General features: G+C 39.5%; 1 protein-coding gene across 6 annotated transcripts in view; it reads right to left on the bottom strand.

The window, feature by feature from the left end:
* Positions 1 to 94: 94 nt before the first annotated feature.
* The window catches only part of LOC117562017 (rho GTPase-activating protein 42), a 79,631-nt gene continuing 58,158 nt past the window's right edge, over positions 95 to 21,567 (bottom strand). Inside the window, exons 8-25 of one of the 6 annotated variants that reach the window (XM_034239782.1) lie at positions 20,950 to 21,079; positions 20,226 to 20,326; positions 19,573 to 19,682; positions 18,811 to 18,867; positions 16,749 to 16,827; positions 16,373 to 16,412; positions 16,009 to 16,071; positions 15,748 to 15,822; positions 14,696 to 14,780; positions 14,464 to 14,522; positions 13,355 to 13,460; positions 13,000 to 13,159; positions 7,067 to 7,217; positions 5,729 to 6,142; positions 4,523 to 4,679; positions 2,436 to 2,498; positions 2,252 to 2,331; positions 95 to 1,466 (exon numbers count right to left, since the gene is read on the bottom strand). In XM_034239782.1, coding sequence (XP_034095673.1) covers positions 1,378 to 1,466; positions 2,252 to 2,331; positions 2,436 to 2,498; positions 4,523 to 4,679; positions 5,729 to 6,142; positions 7,067 to 7,217; positions 13,000 to 13,159; positions 13,355 to 13,460; positions 14,464 to 14,522; positions 14,696 to 14,780; positions 15,748 to 15,822; positions 16,009 to 16,071; positions 16,373 to 16,412; positions 16,749 to 16,827; positions 18,811 to 18,867; positions 19,573 to 19,682; positions 20,226 to 20,326; positions 20,950 to 21,079 — 2,019 coding nt within the window. In that variant the 3' untranslated portion in view covers positions 95 to 1,377. The remainder of the gene's footprint in view (positions 1,467 to 2,251; positions 2,332 to 2,435; positions 2,499 to 4,522; positions 4,680 to 5,728; positions 6,143 to 7,066; positions 7,218 to 12,999; positions 13,160 to 13,354; positions 13,461 to 14,463; positions 14,523 to 14,695; positions 14,781 to 15,747; positions 15,823 to 16,008; positions 16,072 to 16,372; positions 16,413 to 16,748; positions 16,828 to 18,810; positions 18,868 to 19,572; positions 19,683 to 20,225; positions 20,327 to 20,949; positions 21,080 to 21,567) is intronic. The other 5 variants (XM_034239783.1, XM_034239784.1, XM_034239787.1 and 2 more) reach the window with 5 other exon arrangements.

Raw genomic sequence — 21,567 nt, 5'->3', positions numbered from 1 at the left:
AATCCATTCTCACTATTCATCCTGTTGAACATGTTGTAATTAAGGTTTTCTGGCTGCAGTGAGAAGTTAACTGTGACAAAGAAGTTGACAACAGTTTGAATAAATCACGCTGTTTATTTAAAGACATGTTTATGCACCGTCAAGAACAGTAGATGATTGCAAGGAAACAAGCTTGCCATACGGGTGTCACATATTTAGGATATGGAAATAATTTCCCCTGCAAATTCAGACTGTAAGGGAGTATTATTCCAGCATGAACGTTCAAGGCCACCTCACATTCTTGAAATTGACAATGGAAAAGAACATCCTGATCTTGGCAAGCATGGGATCTCAAAAAAAACCATTACGGTCACCACAGGGGTCTGACTTTGGTGTCCTTTTTCAGTTTATGTTGTCTATATTTTCTTTTATCTTCTTCTTTCAGACAAAGTATCACAGAAGCTTTGATAATTATGGACTTTGAAATGGTTGTGACAGTAATAGAACATTCAATATTAAATGGTATCTGTAACATATTATAATCTGATACATGTCTAGTTGTCATTACTAGTACACCAGCGTACCAGTAAGCAGTACTACATTAAGGCATTAAAGCTAAAAGCTCCACCTTCATGACTTTATAAAAAACACATTTTTACATACGGCATATATATTTGATGTGGTAACTTATAGTAAGAAAAACACAAAGTACATATTATTGGTTAGAAGTTACTAAAGAGCTCATGAGCATTAATGTACAGTACAGTACCGTGTGGCTAACAGAAAGTGCACTGCAGCAGTGAGCAGGTTCAGTGGATGAACAATGATCACAGGCAATAAACATGACAGTTAAGGTGCAACCCATAATGCTTTTTCTATTAGACTCTAATAGATTAGATTTGTATAATTACTTTCAATCACAGTTTGTTTAATTACAGCTATCAGAAAATGTTTAATAAACTACAGATTTCCATTAAAAGCTTGATTAAAAGAAAGTGTTCTGTCGATATAAATGACAAAGTAAAATATCATATATTTCTGAGAATAAAACTTGTGAAATTAGTCGTGATTGTTTTGTGATTCTGTTGGATAATACTGGGACTAAAAACATCAGTGCAGTCGATGGGTAATATATTTTCATCTTACAATAATGTCAATTTCTTCTTAACTTCTGAATCTCTGTGGATTCCCCAATCATTTCACAATAAAGTTATTACAGTAACAAGAGGTACATGTTTGAAATGTTAAAGAACTGCCTGGCTTGATATCTGCTTGGACTGCATGACATGCAGAAATGTCAGTACCAGCAATATTAGCAACATTAAAAAAAAATCTGCCACTTTGTGTGTTGTGTTTTTCATGGATACCATGAAAAAGATGCCATGTTTACCGACTTTGTTAGAAGAAGACGACATAATTCTCAGGGATTAATCCTGTTCTCCCCTCGTATGTTGCTTGGAGCCAGCCTGGTTCAATAGAGGCATACACTACAGGACAAAAAGAAAGAAAAGAGTTAAAGCAAAGGGAAGCAAGAAATAGTCTTTTGACATTCTGTATTTGGTTTCACAATTTCCTAGTCTTGGGGAAAAATGCTATTAGGCATAAAAAATAAACATTGAAATCAGAGTGTGACGACTCAGGGTCAGACTGCTCTTTAGATTCAGTCCCTGCGGAGTATTTTAGCACACTTGAAGGCAGAATCTCCTTGCTTAATCACACATAGCCATAAAACACAACAAGGTTAGTCATTGCTCAGATGCAGCAACATTTATAAAAAATGGATCTGCTTGAATAATCAAGCAGGGATATACTCTATAAGAGTGTAGAGAAACCTGGCCTGTTGATGTGGTGAGCAGTAAAAGCACTCTGTCTGCTGGTAAGTGGAGGGGAGTATTTGCTGACGTTTGTGCGTTTGGCTGCTGGCTCTGCGAACAAGAACAGGCGCTGGTGCCTTCCATCACGAGGTTACAGTGACCTGCTGCACTGGTTGTGGGCCAAGTCATCTCATCATGGAAAAGGCAAGAAGCAATACAAAAAACATTCAGGCTGTTTATACTGAAGCGATGCAGATAAGGGTTTAACATTAGGACAAAGTGATTGTGTGCCTCCACATAACACTGGGAATTTGCCAAGCCTGTGCTGTGTGTTGCTAGCAGACAACAGTCTGTGTGTGTTTACACTGTCCAAGTGTCATATCAGCCTATGCAAGGACGCTGTAAGCCCTTCTGTCAGCTGAAGCATTTCATGTTTGCCCCTTAATGGCAGCGCTTACCGTTTGAGAAGTGCGCCCCCTGGGGGAAGCTGAGCTCGTGGCTGTGCTCTGCCTCACAGGAATACATCGCCTTGGCGTCCCTGTAAAGACGACAAAACAAGGCAATGAAATGGCACATTTGACGTGATGGCAGTGTGATTCATTTGGTTGAGCTGTTAGAGAAAATGTGATGGTTTTACTGCACCTTCCCACTGGAACAGACTGTGGGGAAGAGGCATTTTCAAACAGCAGAGCTCTGGCAGCCACCCTGAAACCAGAAGAAAAACAAGTTCAGTCCATTCCACTGTATTTTGGATAAAGTAAACAGCTGAAATGATATCCAGAGATAAATATGCCATGTAATCAGTGGTGGGAAGTAACTAAATACTGTACTTAAGTACTATTTTGTCATACTTGTACTTCCATTTAATGCTACTTTATACTTTTACTCCCTTACATTTTGGAACATTTATTTTACCCCACTGCATTTATTTAAAACTAATAGTTTCCAGCTGCTGTTTAAATATACAACATATGACTTTTGTATATGATATAATGCAGTACGTTAACACCAGTATATATATACAAAATCGGAAATGGTCTTAATATGTATTTGTAAGCAATTAAAAGAAGGGATCATTTAATATTCTATAATATTATAATACTTTCAAAACAGCCATAGTGCATAATGAGTACTTTAACTTTGGTACTTAAAGGTACATTTAGCTGGCAATACTTCTATACTTCTACTTAAGTAACATTTTGAAATCAGGACTTTCACTAGTGATGAAGTATTTTCCGACCAAAGTATTTCTACTTTCACTGAAGTAAAGTACTTCTTCCACCACTGCCTGTAATCACATGATCAGAGTAATAATCCGTTTTTAATAAATCATGACTATAAAATCAGCAAAGCTGCCACCAGAGAGAAATTCAATCTAATACGAGTCTTTCCACTTTCCAGCGTTTCTCATTGTTTAGAACGTGGTAAAATGCTTAATGACACAATATAGGAGGTTTCCTTCCTCCGGGCAACACAGTGCTGGATTGAGTTCAACTAAATAACAAGGCTGCACTTGACCCCGCTCACAACAACCTGGCAGTCAAGGGGACAATGTAGCCCGGGGCCAGCTGGGACGGTGCGACGCAAGGAAATGATTAGAGAGACTGCGTGACTGGCTTTTCAGACTGCGCAAGGCAAGCAATCTATTTGTTCCGGGAGAACGAGTGCAGACTGCTGCTGGGTCACATCAACCCAGGAGCAGGCAGAGCGTAATTAAAGGCAGCGCTCCCACCACAGAGGAAAGACATAAATCTGCTCTCACATGCTCATCTGATCTCAGAGACCTCTCTATGCTCGATGCTCATAAACACACGGAGGAGAAGGAGGCTGATGACTCACAGGGGAGACATGGAAAGGGGGAGGAAGATGGAGAGAAATGTTGCTGAACTATTGTCCTCATGTCTTATTGACTAGCAGTTACTTTGTGGGGGCACAGGAAACTGCACACGTACAAACAGACCTTACAATGTATCCATTAAATCAGCGGTCGGCAACTAAGGACTATTTTTTGTTATTTTGTTTTTTTAATAATCAATTAATCATTTTGTCCACTACTGCCCAGGAAGTGGGGAAAGACTAACACTTACATTCGACTAGAGCCAGGAGAACTGCTTTAAATCCCTTGTTTTCTCCGACCAACAGTCAAACACTTCATTTATTAGATTTAGAATGATATGAATCAAAGAAAAAGCAGAATTTCATCACATTGAGAGCTTGGGAACATAACGTTTTGGCCTTTTTGCTTTATGGATAAGCTGCAGCAAATAGTAGTCATTTCTTTGGCAAAAATTACCAAAAATGTTGTTTTGAACAATTTCACATTTGGAGATATTCTGATTTTTTTGTATATCATATTAAACTGAATATCTTTATCTTTTGGACTGACAAAACAAGATATTTAAAGACACCCCCTTGGACTTTAAGATAGTGGAGATTTATATTGTTCACTATTTTGTGACTTTTTATAATCTAAACGATTTATCTAGGAAGTAAACAAGGAACATAATTGTTGGTTGCAACCTAAATAGCAACTGTTAACCAATCATCAGAATATCTTTCCGTATTGTGCCAATAGGCAAATCGTTTTTTTCAACTAGCTGCAGCACTGGTTTTAGGTGAGTCCACAAGATAAGATTTTTACCAACGGCATTACACTGGAGTGGATATCATAATTCGTAAGGAATAGTAGGTTAAATAAGCACAATGATAAGCTCTTTGAAATCCATTACACTGAGCCAGGTCTCTGGTAGCCGTTGCCGACTGAGGTGTCCAGCCTGCAGCGCATCACTAGTTTTGGGGGGAGGTCCGGGTGCTCGGTGGGCTTTGAAGTGTTGTTGGGCTCCAGTGTGGACAGACTTTGGACGGATCCAGAGCAGCTCCTGTGGCCTTGAGGGAGACAAACAACAAATATCAAGTACATGACACAAAGACATTAACGTTTAATAATTAAACAGCTCACATACTGCACATAGCAAATGAAATGAGTGATTCAAATACAATTGTCCCACTGCTGTTTAAATAATGCTTAAGTCAAGAAGGGGTGTTGTCAGTGTTTGAAAGTATTAAGTCCTAGAGGAATAATTTATGATGATATAAGTATCTACTGTATAGATTAGAGTCTTGGAAATGACAGTTTTGAGGAGGTTGTTTTCCACTTCATCACTGCAAGGGAAACACAATCTATAAACTACTGTCAGGAAAGCTTAAAGGTCCCCTATTATACTGTTTTTCATCAATATATTATAGGTCTCAGATATATACAGAACATGTCTCTGAAGTGTTTGGCTCGAAATACCAAACAGATCACCCATTTTAGCATCCCATAACCCCCTCTGTTTCAGCCCTGTTTCCAAAGTGCTGATTCTCTGTCTGTTACTTTAGATGAAAATAAGGAGCCACTCCCCACGCCCCTATGAGAGATATTTGGTTAAAAAGAACACAATGGTGCTCTAGGAGGAGATTCAGGTGATAAGGTGGCCTTGGTTGGTTATTGGCTAATGGTTACAAAAGCCAACAAATCGTTGTGACCAGGGCCGTCCCTGGCCAACTTGAGGCCCCACGCAAAGTTATATGATGAGGCCCTCTGTTTCGCGAGCGTCGACATAAGCGCATAGGTGCGGCTCAGTTGAGGTTCCCTCCGCGAGGTGAGGCCCCCTCCGCGAGGTGAGGCCCCACGCAATCTGCGTGATCGGGCTGTAGGGAGGGACGGCCCAGGTTGTGACATCATAAAGTGGCCAAAATCTGATCAGCTCATTTTCAGACAGGTTTTTATATAAATAAATGGATTAGGACAAAAAGTGAGCGAATATTTTTTCCTGAAACTTTCAGAATCTCTTTACACAGAGGGGACACAAGTTTATGTATAAAATACATGAAAAAGTGGATTTTGCATAATAGGTGACCTTTAAACTGTGATCACCTGATGGCCGTCCTACCTTCAGCGATATGCAGTGTTTTCAGAGAGGGGCCGGCAGAGCGGTTCAGCAGGGCTGGCTTGAGGTCAATGCGGCAGTGCGGGGCTTTTTTGGGAGCAGGGGACAGCCTGGGTGCAATGCTGATGGAGGACAGGCTGAGAGCGTCCTCTGACTCTCCGTTTGTCCGCCCCCCCTCCTCCCTGGAACTGGACTCGGGGCTGCTGACCCACATGGCGCTCCTGGGGCCGTTAGAGAGCAGCGATGGCGTTCTGCGCAGGTCCAGCAGAGACTTGTCTTTGGCCTGAGCCGAGGAAGCGGTCTTGGAGGAGCTGTTCTGCTCCGAGGAGTGAGAGGACAAAGACTCCATGCTGCCCATGGGGGTGCTGCTTGGACTGCTACTGAAAGTGTCACCTATGCAGGGGCCAGAGAAGAGGCCCACACAGCCATCATTAAAACCTACTAAGCCAGGAATTCATTGTGGATATGTTATGGCTGATAAGAAAATAGATGATATATTATATCTTGAAAATGCTGCTTTCAGCATCTAAAGGTCCCCTATTATACTGTTTTTCATCAATATATTATAGGTCTCAGATATATAGAAAACATGTCTCTGAAATGTTTGGCTCGAAATACCAAACAGATTATTTTAGCATCCCTTAAACCCCTCTGTTTCAGCCCTGTTTCAAAAGTGCTGATTCTCTGTCTGTTACTTTAGATGAAAATAAGGAGCCACTCCCCACGCCCCTCTGAGAGATATTTAGTTAAAAAGAACACAATGGTGCTCCAGGAGATTCAGGTGATAAGGTGGGCGGGTTACCTTGGTTGGTGATTGGCTAATGATTACACAAGCCAAAAATCGTTATGACATCACAAAGTGGCCAAAATCTGATCAGCTCATTTTCAGACAGGTTTTTATATAAATGGATCAGAACAAAAAGTGAGCGAATCTTTTTTCCTGAAACTTTCAGAATCTCTTCACACAGAGGGGACACATGTTTATGTATCAAAGACATGAAAAAAATGTATTTTGCATAATAGGAGACCTTCAAATATGAATATTTTCCGCTTTTCTCTGCTTTGTATCAAAATAAACAAGACCTTTAAGTGCATACCTCTTACTGACTAGTCAATACAATAGTAAACAGATTGAATGATAATAAAAACAATTGTTAGCTACAATATGCTTTTCTCTGAAGAGATAGTACTAATCTGGAATTTAGTATTTGAAAACCCAGCTTAAATGAGGTGCATCTTTCATAAATGGGTGTCCGCATGCGTGTGAGCAATAATACAGGCTACCAGTTAGGAAATAACGGTGTGATGACCTGTGGTGAAAACCATTGCTTTGAGACTCACTTTCTGCATCAGCCAGGCAGAGTGTCGGGGTGTAGAGGCTGCGGGGCTTCCGGGGCCCCGTGGACAGACAGATGGCCCGGCTCCTGCGAGGGCCCGGCCGGCTCTGGGGCTGGGGCAGGGGCACGTTGGGGTCCGGAGGCTGGTGGAAGATCTGGAGGTCCAGAAGGAGCACTGATTAGTTAGTGAACTACACAATCTGTGTCTTCTTTACTAATGAGGACTGGTACTGCATTTGATTTTGAAGATTGTGACCAATATTTTAATACTCTTTCTACTGAGTATCGATAAGAATGGAGTAAAAGTGTTTGTAAAGGAAGAGTAAGAGCAGGGTTTTGCAATAAAATACTTTTAAAGCAATATTCTTAAAGATTTCCAATTAAGAAAAGTTTTCTTTTGAGTAACTATCTATTGCTAAATTGGGAATCACAATGCACCTATAGGGCCCAATGATCAAAGTATTTCCAGTGTATGAATTGGGTTTCTGTGGAGACATTCACGGAAAATAATGTGGTATTAAGACAACCAGAACTAATTTCACACAGCGTGAAATAAAAGGATTTGCCTGCTGAAACATGAGTCGACTTTATAATTAAGCTAACACTCACCCTTATCATTACCGCTACAAGACAACGTTCATTTTCAACAGTTATTTAAAAGTGGTTTAAAATAGTGCAGGGAGTAATGGAAAGTCAGTAGCAGTCATAGTGGGAGCCGTCAGATGAAGAGCTGCAGGCGACAGGCTTCACACCTTCAACATCTCATGTTGTAACCACCTCCTCTCACTGCTCGCAGACTCATGCTGCGTGCAGCATTAAGTCAGATCACCAGTTCTCACAGCATGATGGAAACAAGCCAGTTATTGCCTGACCTCTTTGTTAGAATGACAATGTTGGCTGCACAAAGTATTCTGGGAACAGTATTTAACCACATTTAGTGTCAGGTGAAACCAACTAGGAATGCAACTTTAAAGGTCACCTATTATGCAAAATCCACTTTTTCATGTATTTTATTAATACATTTGTCTCCCCTCTGCGTTAAGAGATTCCGAAGGTTTCAGGAAAAAATACCCCCTCTCTTTTTGTCCTGACCCATTTATATGAAAACCTGTCTGAAAATTAGCTGATCAGATTTTGACCACTTTATGATGTCATAACGTTTTTTTGGGTTGTGTAACCATTAGCCAATCACCAACCAAGGAAACACCTGCCCACCTTATCACCTGAATCTCTTCCTAGAGCACCAATAGCCGCTTTCACACCAAGTACTTTGCCGTACTTATTGCCCAGCACTTAGTGCCAGCACTTAGTACCAGAGGTGTGGGAAGGTATTTTGAGCGGACTTCACCTCCCCCGGGAAGATTTTTTTTAAATATTGAAGTTAAAAGCATCAATCTGGTGCACTTTGAGAGCAACATTAAGAGATCTATGGATACATCTCTCAACACCCAGATGAAACACAACTGTAAGCAGATGTTCTTTTTCTTTATGGATATTTTACAAATCACTCCCCTTTCAAACTGTATTCTTGTTTTACTGCCATATAGTATTTCATAACTGTTTGTCCTTTATTCTCTTATTTTTTTTATAACTATAATGATCATATGAAGGTGTGCCGCAGAAATAACCTTTTGAATAATTTGTGACCAAACCGTTTGAGACCCACTGAAATAACTTAGACTAAAGTTAACTATCTAAACCAGGGGTCCCCAAACTTTTTCCTGTGAGGGCCACATAACTTTTCCCTTCTCTGATGGGGGCCGGGTCAGTTTGTAACAGAAAAAGTGTGACGATCGCATGGGTGTCTAAACATAAACATTTATTGTTTTCTAGAAAGCCACACATAACCAAATATTAATAACCCTTTCCGGGATCTTCACAGAAAAAAAGTCAGGAAATAAATAATAACTATTAATGAAATAAATAACACTATTTATGAAATAAATAATAACCAAATAACCCTCTCTGGGTTCTTCACAGAAAAAAAGTCCATTGAAAATTACTGTAACTTTCTGTTGTGCCGTGCACAATCTTAACAGGTAAAAGTTTAGCTTAGTTGTCAGAGCAGAATCTCTCAAAATAAACGTGGATTTACGTAAAAAAAACTATTTTTTTGGGGTTCGGGTGTTTTGTTTGATTTTAAACAAACAAAGTCTAGGCTTTCAGAATATGAAACTTTTATTTCCAATTTATTTATTTCTCACTCGCAATCTGCTCTTCCGCAGCGCCGCCCCCCCTCACTCCGCTGAAATTATGAATGTAAGAGTATAGTAATCATAGATAACACTGCAGGGTCCGTTACAGTTTGTTTTCATCTGATTTCAATTAAACAAAGTCTTGGCTTTCAGAATATGAAACTTGTTTCGGCAAATTCAGATGATAAATATAACTTTGAAGCTTCGGCATAATTACAAGCGGAGAACGGCAGGCATAACAACAGCCGGTGTTTCTCGTGAGTGTTTTCCCCGGGAAACAAACACAATACACACAAACGCAAAATTACACAAGCACACACACTCACACGTATACACACACACTCGCGAGCTTCCCCTCCAAACGAAAATATCTTCCCTTGGTAGTATTTTGATCATTTGCTCCACTAATAATCAATCAGATCGATGGATTCCAGAGAAGAGACAACTTTGAAGGCCTTTTTCTCAAAATGATGACTCGGTGACAATCATTATATAATGTGACATATTTCGCTTAATATTTTAAGTACAAAAACAATCCGGATATCATTAGAAAGCTAGGAATATCCTCTTTCCAACTGTGTATACAACTCAAAAGGTGTCTTCGGGTCAATGCGACTGATTTCGATAGAGCAGGTCACAACATTTTGACAGGGGCTAGTCTAGGATTCGCGTGGCCAGACTGAAAAAATAAATAATTAAATAAAAAATAAATAAATAAAAAATCATAATGCGTCTCTGGTATTGTTCAGGGGGCCGGGCCAAATGTGGAGGCGGGCCGTACCCGGCCCGCGGGCCTTAGTTTGGGGACCACTAATCTAAACCCTCAGAGAGTCCTTTAGCTCACCTAAGTCTCTCAGTCTGTCAGGAGAGGACTCTCCTCCAGCTTGTTGTGGAAAAAACAGCTCCTTATGCATACATGCCAACCTTTCCAAATCCAAAAGAGGTAGGTTTGCGCGCGGCAAATGTGCACGCCCAAACTACTGTAGGTAATCAGAAGAAATGGAACCCCAGTAATTACATGTATAAACCATGTAATTAACAAATATTGCATCATTTTATGCATTTTTCAGAAAAAGTGGTAGTTTGGTAAACAGTAACATCAACGACATGTTTGGTCTGTAAAATGCCCGAAAAGTAAAAGAATGGGAGATAAATATCCCAAAGTCTCCACATTTTATTATATTTTTTAATGTGGTTCTGGTCCTCTTTCAGTTGAGACAGTGTATGAAGGATGTGTCAGGATGTAGAACTCTTGTGTGAACATTGGATAAAGCTAGGTTCATATTCTTGTTTCATGTTGTTGACATATTAGAGTCAAAGGTTTGCACAGAGCGATATATCTTTGTGTTGCGCCATAAAACAGAAAATACTGCATTAAAAAAGTAATTTCCTGCATTTTTCTACTGAGAAAGTGTGATATAAATAATGTACAGGCTTTCAGATTGCTGTAGTTCACTAAACAGATACATTAACGACATGTTTGGTGTTGAAAATGTCAGAAAAAGTGAAAGACTGGGAGATAAATATCCCCAAATCTCAAAATGTTATTATATTTTGTGTGTGTTGGTGGTCCTCTTTCAGTTGAGACACTGTAGGTGAAGGATGCTTCAGGAAAGGACCAAACACTGGATGTCTTTCAGTCGCCAACATGTGTTTTCGAGACACTGATACTAACGGGGAAATCCTGCAGGACTCAAATGCCTCGTCTCTGTTCCCTCACTCATTTGGGAGTGATTACTAGTGATGGCGAGATGAAGCCTTATGAAGCTTTGAAGCTTTCCAGCCAATTGGTTCGCAAAAGGGTTCATCTCATGAGGCTTCATCATGGGCTTCATTTGAATACAAACCCCCCTGTTGGTCAAAGTGTGTAAAACAGGCAGATTGGACATCTCAACAGTGTGCTCTATCTCATACCGAGTTCCCATTGAGTAAAGCCTTAGAATAACTCTAAACAACGAACATTAAATCATATTTTCATGTTAACAATATTGTATTTATTCCAGTTTAATGATTGTGATTGAAAAGCCTAGGAGGCTGGTAAACATTGCAAAGAGGGATTTGTATTCCTTACTAATATTCATAAACGTAACCATGTATCCTGAGAAAGGCTAAACCATATCAAAGAATACATTTATTAACTACATTATCTCATGTAGCTGTAGCTTTTATAAACAACAAAAAATACGTATTGTTCAGTCGTTGAACCAGGGACCCTGCGGTCATGAGTCAACTGCTTTCCAGCTGAGCCACAGCACACACACTAAAGCTCCCTGAAAACACTGCAAGATATGTATTCCTGTATTTATTGATGTTTTTATTCCTATATTTATTTATGCTTGTATCTATTTATACTTATGACATGTTCCGACCTCTATATAAGTGAGGGTCTGAGCTCTCTTGATTCCATCGTGTCACCGGGCCCGGGTACAGGAGGGGTAATATGGTTCTTATTATACATCCATGGGTATTATGAGCGTTGTGGTTCAACGGTTCAACCGATCTGAATCGCTTCGAGAAGCAGTCACGTGGTATTGACAGGCAGCGAGGCTTCGTTTGTCATCGATGACGTCACTGGCCCAAAACGATACGAGCCTCGACACATGCTTCACAAAAAGCTTCTGGGATTACTCGACACACGCTCCGAAGCCTCGGCGCAATACGTAACATCACTAGTTGTCAGCTGTTTGAAACTGTTTCCTCACTCATTTGGGAGTGATTACCCATCAGCCCCGGGGGTAACGCAGAGGAAAGGCAGCGTTACCCCCGGTCTGCACGTTGTTTCTCTTTCAGAAACACAGAGGACTGTTTGTATGATGCAATCACAGACACGCTGCAAACGGTGTCCGCCAAAAGTTGAGTCCAGTGTCTATGTCATTTTTATTTGTTATAGTTTGGGAAGATTGAAAATCGGTAGGGAAAGCCAGCTAAGTCGGTAGACGGTAGAAACATGTCAAACGCGCCGCCTGCCTGCCGCTAGGGGGTGCTGCAGCGCCCTCAGTCCCCGGCCGGAAGTCCCCGGAGTTGGGGACTGGCTTCAGTAGAAGCTGCTGGGACTCCCAGCAGCTTCTACTGAAGCCTTTCGAGTAAATCGCCAGAACACAGACACCTCCTCATCACTCCACCGCTCCCATGTTTTCTTTTGTGTTGCCATAAGTTATTCTCTCTCCGTTGGTGCGCGGGGCTAATGCTAATGCTAATGCCAGCAAATACAATGGCGGCTTCACAAAACTTTTCAGAGTTTTACGGGGCGTGTCTTGCAATTCGCCCAGCCAATCAAAATTGGTACTTTTTTCTCCCCAGGATAGTACCACCTCTCTAGCAGGCACTACAAATGGGGGTAAAATTCTCGGAACTAAGTACTCTTTTTGGTGTGAACGCAAAATTCCAGGCACTATCGGAACTAGACGGGAAAAGTACGGGGAAAAGTACTCCGGTGTGAACGCGCCTTTTAACCAAATATCTCTCAGAGGGGCGCGGCTCCTTATTTTCATCTAAAGTAACAGACAGAATCAGCACTTTTGAAACAGGGCTGAACCAGAGGGGGTTATGGGATGCTAAAATGGGTGATCTGTTTGGTATTTCGAGGCAAACACTTCAGAGACATGTTTTGTATATAACTGAGACCTATAATATATTGATGAAAAACAGTATAATAGGGGACCTTTAAAGTAAGATGTTCAAGAAATTGGATAAAGGTAAAACTTCAAGTATACTTTACATTTACAGCAAAACAATGACTCGCCTTGTTGAAGTTCTCGATAAGTATTTCCATCACAATGTTCTGAAACTTGATGTTCATCATGGCGGCCACGGTTTCCTCTTGGGAGCGCATCAGGGTGGGCCCAAAGATGACACCCAGGTTAGAAACCGTCATCAGGTTGAACTGGCTTTGAGCGGAAACTCTGCAAGTGGAGGTACATGTGTGTTAATAAGGGTAAGATGCTGTTCTCTACTGATAGTTAACCTTGTGGTAAGGGGATGTACTTTACAAGCTACAAACTGTTTTAGACCTGTGAAGACAATTTAATCAGTCTCAGCTATTTGTATCTTCTCTCAAAAGGGCTGCAGTGTAACTGATTCATTACGGGAATACGTACGTGACGAGGTGTTTTATTAGCAGCTCCAGCATTTCCTTGTTCCTCTCGGGCAGCTTATGAACCAAAGCATGGACGGCACACACCCTGTAGTTCTGGTCATCTGACTCTGAGGAGAGGCAAATGGATATTAAATGACCAATAGCCTCATGTACCAACAGAAAAACATGACGATTAGGTCACATCATTGACTTTTAGAATGGTGACAATAAAGATCTTATTGGCGTGACTGTGGTCAGGGTAACAGAACATTACAATGTCGTAAATATGATGAAAATAGTCCTGTTAACCTCGATGCAGCTATGTATCCATTTTAACAATAGATTTGATCGCATAGAGCTGGAATTGTATGAATTTAAATAGAACAAATATCAACTTGAAGATGTGGTTAAAACGTCAAATATAGTTTGTAAAATTGACATTCAACTTGAGACACTTTATGCAGAGGTGAAAAAAAGTAGTTGAGTGGAGATTAAACCAATTTAATTTATTAATTTAACATGACACAAGGGCTATATGATGCACAGGGCATGTAGTTATTTCCTGAGACATTTAATTGGTTCAATCTTTGCTCATTTGGTTCCCCAACCTCAGGGCCTGCATGTAAGCCCTGAGGTGGGTAAATGAATACACTTGAAATGCAGTTCAGTTCAAACTTAATTCCCTTTTAAAAAGTGATATACACACATTTAATATGCAAGGAAAATACACTTGGTTAATATATATTTAACATCTTCATATTTTCTAATTAAAGTGGGATATCTTCTGGCACAATTCATCATTTTCCTTTCCTTGATGTATAACAGCACAGTATGTAAATTCCTCATTAGCAGTGTTGGATAAGATACAATAATCCTTCATTAGGCCCACAGCAGGGAAGTCAAGAAAGTAAAACAGAAAAACAGTTCACAGTACAAACACATAGCAAATAATACAACAACATATATTGCACAGAATATTGATTTTATATTTTTATTTAATTATTATTACCATATTAATGCATGTCTTTAAATTGAGCAAAGAATATCTCTTCATGTATAATAATACAATGATAAACGGTAAAACACATATAGCATCATAACCGACAATTGAAGTAACTTTTCACAACTTACTGACAGCCAAGATAAAGTCTTTGTGGAGCTTGAAGGTCATTAGAGGCTCGTAGAGACACCTGGTGAATAAAGAGAAAAGTTGACATTTATTTCCCTGAGTGACACGGGTCTTTTGAATGCAGCCACCTTCCTTTGTGAGTTGCAGCAAAGAATGAATGATTAACAACAGGGAGGTTTCAAAGAGGCATTATGGAGATAATGATGATTCCTGCAGCCGGTGGGGCACGCTGACCTCAGGTAGTTCTTCAGGCCGCTGGTGATCGTTTTGTTGTCCCACGTCTCTGGATCCAGCTCCATATCAACAGGTGCCTTGGTTGCTATTGGAAACACGTTTTTTGTATTGTTTATTAGCATCATAAAAAGTAAGCTTTGAACTCTGTGACATGCGGACAGCAGTGCGTTGTGACGCAGAAATCAAGCTTGAGAGAGTATTTAAAAATATCATTCTGACATTTCCTGTTCAATGTAGGATTCAAACAGGATTACCTTGGCCTCATCTAATAAGGTATTGACAGATTGTTATGAGACCGATGGCTGTTACAGTGTCACACCACCAGGAGGACCTCTTCCTTCACTCTGCAGTCACATTACGTTTGACTAAGCTCTCCATTCAACTTGTGGTCGGACATAGGCTGTTCATAAACCAAGCTAAATAAAGAATAATTGGTCAAATAAAACAAATTAAACTGTTATCTATTCTGTTAGTTTTGCTACATGGCTTGTGAGTATCATTTACAGTGGTGTTATGTAACTAAGTACATTTACTAAGTACTTTATTTAAGTAAATAATTGGGGTACTTGTATTGTAACTTGAGTATGTTCACATTTTGCTCCACTACATTTATATTACATATTTAGCTACTAGTTACTTTGCAAATGTAGACAATCAATACAATATATAAATCACCTACTATTGATGAACACATAAATGTAGCAAACATTATAATTAAATCATTGATTATGATATAAAATATGAAAATATATTGTGCTTAAAATGGCTATTTTGCAGAACGAGTACTTTTACTTTTGGTACTTAAAGTATTTTGAATGCTAATATGGATTACTTTACTTAAGTATCATTTCGAATGCAGGACTTGTACTTGTAACTGAGTATTTTACACTGCAGTACTGCTACTTTTACTTGAGTTAATAATCAAAGTATTTATTCCATCTGTGATCATTTAATTCTTTATGTACAGACATAGAATGACTAAACATTTTAAATCAAAGCTTGACAAATATTTATAACAGATGTCAGCTTCTCTTATTTTAGGGGCTACTTACAAAACACTGTTGTCATCAGCTTCTGTACTTTGGAGTTGACCCCTCCAATCCTATATAGTCCCATTGTATTTATTCCTGTATGGCAGAGGGTAAATTAAAGGATTGGGGGGAAAAGGAAAGATGCTATGTTTAGTTAAGGCTTAAGAGGCAGTATAATGTGTTATGTCAACCAAAGAATGAAACACATTGTTGTTCATAATCACAGTCAGGCTGCACTTATGTCATTTGACGGATTAAAGCTGAGAGATTGAAATGCCTCACCTCTATCCTCCACCAGGTCAATGCATTTCCTTACGAAGTTAAAGCCTGCCTCATTAAGAAACGCTGTAATACAACATGAGAATCGAGTTGACACGTCAATTACCTCCTGGGTTAACCACGCAACACGCAGGAATATCATACTCTCCTCTCTGCTTGTGCTCTGACTAATAAGATACAGCCGTGTGCTGGAAGGCCCTGCTATGTCAGCTGTGTGGGTGTATGTCAAGTAATTGTGTTAATGAACAGAGATAGCTATAGGTAATAAAGCATGTGTTAGACATGTATGTGTTTGGGATGTTATTACAAGTCTTGGCAAGCTAAATGTATGCATTTTGATGATGAATTGGAAAAAGAACACACTTACTCTCTTCCTTTTTGCTTAATATGGCAGGCAGGTTGTAGATCTAGAGACATTTCAAGCACATCATTATTAAATTAAGGGGAAACTGATCAAAATCTCAGAAAGAAAATAATGATGTCAAAGAGTTTTATGTTCCCCCAGTTGTCCTTTGCTTTAAGTGGACTCTCCTATTTTTAGCAAGTGGATGGTGAGGTCATGGTTTCTTAAAAACAAACAAAAAAGATTGCCATAACCCACCAGAAGAGGGTGCCAGTGGCAAATAATTCACATTTGGTATTGATTTCCTGTAGAAAAACAAACAAATAAAAGCCCCCAATCCTAGACCAAACAGCAGGCAGGCCAAAATGAATATTTGAAAGACAAACAGGCAGTTCCTCACCGGCTCCTTGCCATCCATGGCCTCCAGCCACAATCTCCTGTTGGATTCTGACTGTGCCTGCAGTGTCATCACGCCATGCCTGGAAAGATTGCAGAGAAAAGCTGCTCTCAGTCTGATCTCATTGCCTTGCGGCCCCCTGGACAGACCTTGTTTACATTGGCTGAGACCACTATAAAAGGACTTGTGTGACTAAAATAGCTCATGTGCAAAATGCTTGACTTTAAACTGTGCCCTCGGCTGGCTCGGTGCATCACATTCCACTCCCAATTAAAATGCTACATGTGCTTGATATTAGAGTGATTTGTTCGTTTTTTTTTGCACCCAACATGCTACCGATTATCTACCTTAGTGTCATATATATCACCTCAAGTGCTACATACAGTATAGCGCTGAAACTTCTCTGAGTGTTATCTCACAGGATGTAGTAACCTAACTGTAACAATATCTGACGAAGCCCACCCAGTATCAACATGGAGCAAGTTGGTTATATTAACTGAATGACCAAAATACGTCCACATTTTGAATGTTACTTCTATTGATATACTACCATGTGGATGGTTTGGGATTTATTTGACCAAGTTCGGATGTATATCTCTAAAACAATGGAGGTGGAAGGAATTTCATTTGAATGATCATACTTGTATTTTGAGTTTATACGATTCAATAAAAGAAAAACAAAATAACATAAAATAAGTTCAACTTGAAAACTAGGCAGCTTTTATCAAACATAATTATCAGGCGCATGTTACTGCATTGGCTATTTCTTCTGTCAAATGTTTTCAGTGTACCGTCAAATGAGAAAGTGAGCTCCAGCGGGTGGGCGATGTTTGGCATGAGTGTTTCAACTTTACTTTGACAGCTAAACAGTGCGTCACCAGCATTTGTATTTTAAATCATTTGAGGTGAGAAAATAGGCAATGCAGTAACAGAATCTTGATTCATAATTGATGATTATAATCAGTGTCGCCTAGTCCGACAGTTTAATGCGAGTTCATGAACAGTAATTGAATTTGTATTTCGTTATTGTAGATGCCCTAGAGACGTACAGTTTAACAGGATGTATTTCATGTTATCTATGTTACGCACTACTGTCAGCAGGATATAGTAAAGGTTTGAGCAAATATAAAAAAAGAGATACTTTTTTTATCAAATTGACCAAGTCCCCCTCCTGAAAAATCCAAGATATGTGGATTATCCGGAATACTGTGGATACTCTTTCTAGAAAGACATGTTGCTTGGGAATTTATTAAATAACTGTATTTTCATTACAATGAGCTAATCAATTAAATTGTATTCATTGGTCAAATAAAATAAAACCATTGGCACGGCTGAATACCCCTTGATTAACTGACGTGAACCCTTTAAAAATGAGGCTGTGAGATTGTTGGCCTGGATCTGGCGGGGCTATAGGTGTAACAGCATGTTTATTATAATGAGGATGAATGGATGAGCTTGAAGCTGACTGGAGCTTGGCCCACATTGTCCTTGTGGTTGGAACAATCACCTTGGGGGCATGGCCGTTTATGATAAATGAGTTGTCCTGCAAATAAACTGCAGTTATTGTCCATGCTCAGCAACACTCGCCAAGGGTGAGCCGTGCTGGTGCTGCGCAACAATAATGCAACACACCACAATAATGAGCTTATATCGAGCTCCCGTTACGTCTGACTTGATCAATTCCCCGACTGCTCATCAGTGGAAAGCCAACTATAACGTGTTAGATCCCTTTCCTATTCCCCAGTACATCAATAAATACAAATTAGTTATAAATATTTCCATACAGCCACATTAATTAAAATGTTTAAAAAGAGGCAAAATGATCAATTGATTCTCAGAATGACATAAATCAATGTAATATCTGAGTAATTGCAGTGAAGTGGAAATCATTTATGAATGCGTTTGTGTCCTGAAGCCCACATTGACCAAGCGATTTTGTGAAGTGCTCAGAAGGCAGCAGTTTTTCATTAGAAGGTTTGGATTTGAGTGAATGATGATGTTAGCAGCACACATGCAGCACATGCAACTGCTCTGAGCTCTGGGCAGCGCTGGTCAGTTCACATACCGGACTTTACAGAAAAACTGAAGTGGCCTGAAAAGAGTTCCACGATAGATGTCATTTCTACATCGACACGAACACAGAGAAAAGACGGAATGGGTTAAAAAAAAAAGGAATAAATATTGAAGTCGTGGACACATACAACAAACGAAGATCTTGGGAGGGAGAGGACTTGAGGAACATGCAGGAGACAAACAGAGCTGAAAACATCTGGTAAACAGGGACTCTTTGATGATGTTAATCAGACCTGAACGCCTCTTGGAGTGCTGAGTACTCCCAGGATAATGCAGGTTAATTGCCAGTATCAGTTGGCTGACACAAAATGCATGAGAACAAAAAAATCCAACATGCGCTTGCTTAATCTTCATTTTGGTTAATCAAACAGTCGGTTTATCAACACTGTTTTCCTGTTGGTCAATCTGCTATGCTAGCAAAAAATGAATGCAGCCTTACATTTCTCTTACTGTTAACTTACACATTGTAAAAACCAAAGCAATTGCAGGGTAGCTATTATTATTACTACCAGAAGCTAGAATATGATACAGTTTCACCTAAGGTTAATTAAGCTTAAATTGAACAGATCATACCATGCTGATCTTTGCATATTCAATTTGTTCTAATCATTTTCTCCTAATCCACTGTTCTAACTAACCATGGAAAATAAATGTTGACATGCTTGAGGTGATGGTACTAGTGTTAAAGATCATGTTTTCAGTCAAGGTAAGTTGTAAGACATTTTTGGAAACATAGATGATTCAGATCACAGACCTCTCCACCACTTCGATATCAAAGCAGAAGCGCTTATCGATGGAGTCCGTTTTCCTCCGAATGCAGGACTTGAGCTTAAACATCTCAGGCTGGTTCACGACCATGCCATTCTAAAAATAAACAAACAAGACATTATTAAATACAAATGAAAGGGAAACATGACAAAAATGATGTCAAATACTTTCCGTTTAAGTTTATATAAGTAAAAACACATGAATCGTCCTATCGGTTAATCTAAAAACGCATACAGTAGGACGGTGGCAGGAGGTTGATCTAATACACAAAATAAAAAAATTATTATTAAGCTTTTGCAAATCTTTATAAGCAAATGCTTGCAAATGTAATGAATACGTTCAAGACACAATTTCTCTCTGTTAAAATGTTATTTTCATTCCTTCCCCTCTCTTGTTATTTGTGAATATCGTGACCCTTGAAGCATTTTTGTCTGCTTTAAGTTAACAAGCCTTTCCATTTCTGTTCTCAAGTTGCAGTCCTGTCATCTTTTCCCCCCCATCTGGGTTGAGTCTTATAAGGCTCTAGGGAGTTCTTTGTTTCATCCACACAGATTGTACTAGCTTTTATTTTATTTTGTTATCTGTATGTGTAACTAAAATGAACAGAAAAATAAACCAAGCTAAAATAAACTGAGCTACCTGTTTCCCGCCGGATTTATTTTCATTGTTGCTCATGCTGAAGTTCTTGCTGCTTTTCTCATACGTGCAGTAGTGACGAGTCCAAGTGCATCCCAGGGGACCTGAGACAGACAAATGACCAACATATTACTTCTGGTAAGACTTCTGAAAATCAATGTGCAATTAAAGTGTGATAAATCAAATGTTTATCACTGCAGATCAAATCTACCAAACCCCCCCTTTACTTGAGAGCACATCAAAGTGAAACGGTAAACAGGATGAATTATGAGCTCTGTGTGCAGAGAAGCCTGGGAAAACTCAAGACATGTTTATGGTGATGGATGTAAAACCATGCACTTATAAGTGAGGTGGGGGAGGGGGGGGGGGGGGAGTTGGCTTTGGTGGGAGTTAGAAAGACTCAGGTTGAACAATACTCTGTTTATCCTTTATTGTTCTCCCATGTCTTAATTATCTTTTAGTTATCTATTATTTTACTCAATGTGAATTTGCTGTTTTCCTGCTATTTGTGACTTTGTGTATTTTTCTTGTATTTATTATTTCATTTATTTTTATTAATATTATTATTTTTTAATTGTTTCCTATTTACTGTGACCATGACCTAACGGGATAGGGGATGCGTATTTGTCTTTCCTTCAACAAACAAATTGTTCTGTACTTTGTTTAATGTGCTGAAAGTACAATAATAAATAAAAAGATTTTGAAAAAAAAAGAAAGAAAGACTCACGTTTCTCCTGGACGTACAGGAAGCCTTCCATCGTCCACTGGCCGGGGGGTTTATAGTCCTGATCTGCAGACCTTATCCTCTTCATCAGCTTCTCCACTTCCTGCTTAGTGCTCACAAAGTTGTTTCTTGTCTGCGCAGAAAACAGAGGATTGGATTATAATAGCATTAACAGAGGAAGTCTTGTGTAACGTTTTTTTCCCCCTGCTATTTCTCATCTCATACTGTATAGCTTCATTTTGTCTACGTCAGGCTGAAACAAATAGAGGAAAAACGTCAAACAACTGACAAATGCTTTACATTTGTGCAATGACGCGAGAACACCTGGGGAAAAGAACACATTGGCAAACGTTATGGAAATACAGACAGCATCTAATTCAAAAACACTACATTTGTATTACAGGGATACACTTGAGGTGATACAAATTAGGACAGAGAGCCAGTTCTAAATGCTTCCAGGAATTCTCTTTTTGGATTTTAAAAAGGTCAGGATGAGGCTGTTTCTTAGATACTACAAGAGCGGTGCTGAGACAGCTTCACCTTCAGCAGCTCCTATTAGAGCCCTCTGCATCTGAGGACATGGAGAGAGGGTTACCGAGTGGAAATTGCCAGGGCAATGGC

This window comes from Gymnodraco acuticeps, unplaced genomic scaffold (assembly GCF_902827175.1).
Source record: "Gymnodraco acuticeps unplaced genomic scaffold, fGymAcu1.1, whole genome shotgun sequence".
Lineage (NCBI taxonomy): Eukaryota > Metazoa > Chordata > Actinopteri > Perciformes > Bathydraconidae > Gymnodraco > Gymnodraco acuticeps.
The sequence above is the reverse complement of the archived record's forward strand: the minus strand, read 5'-3'. Positions and strand labels throughout refer to the sequence as shown.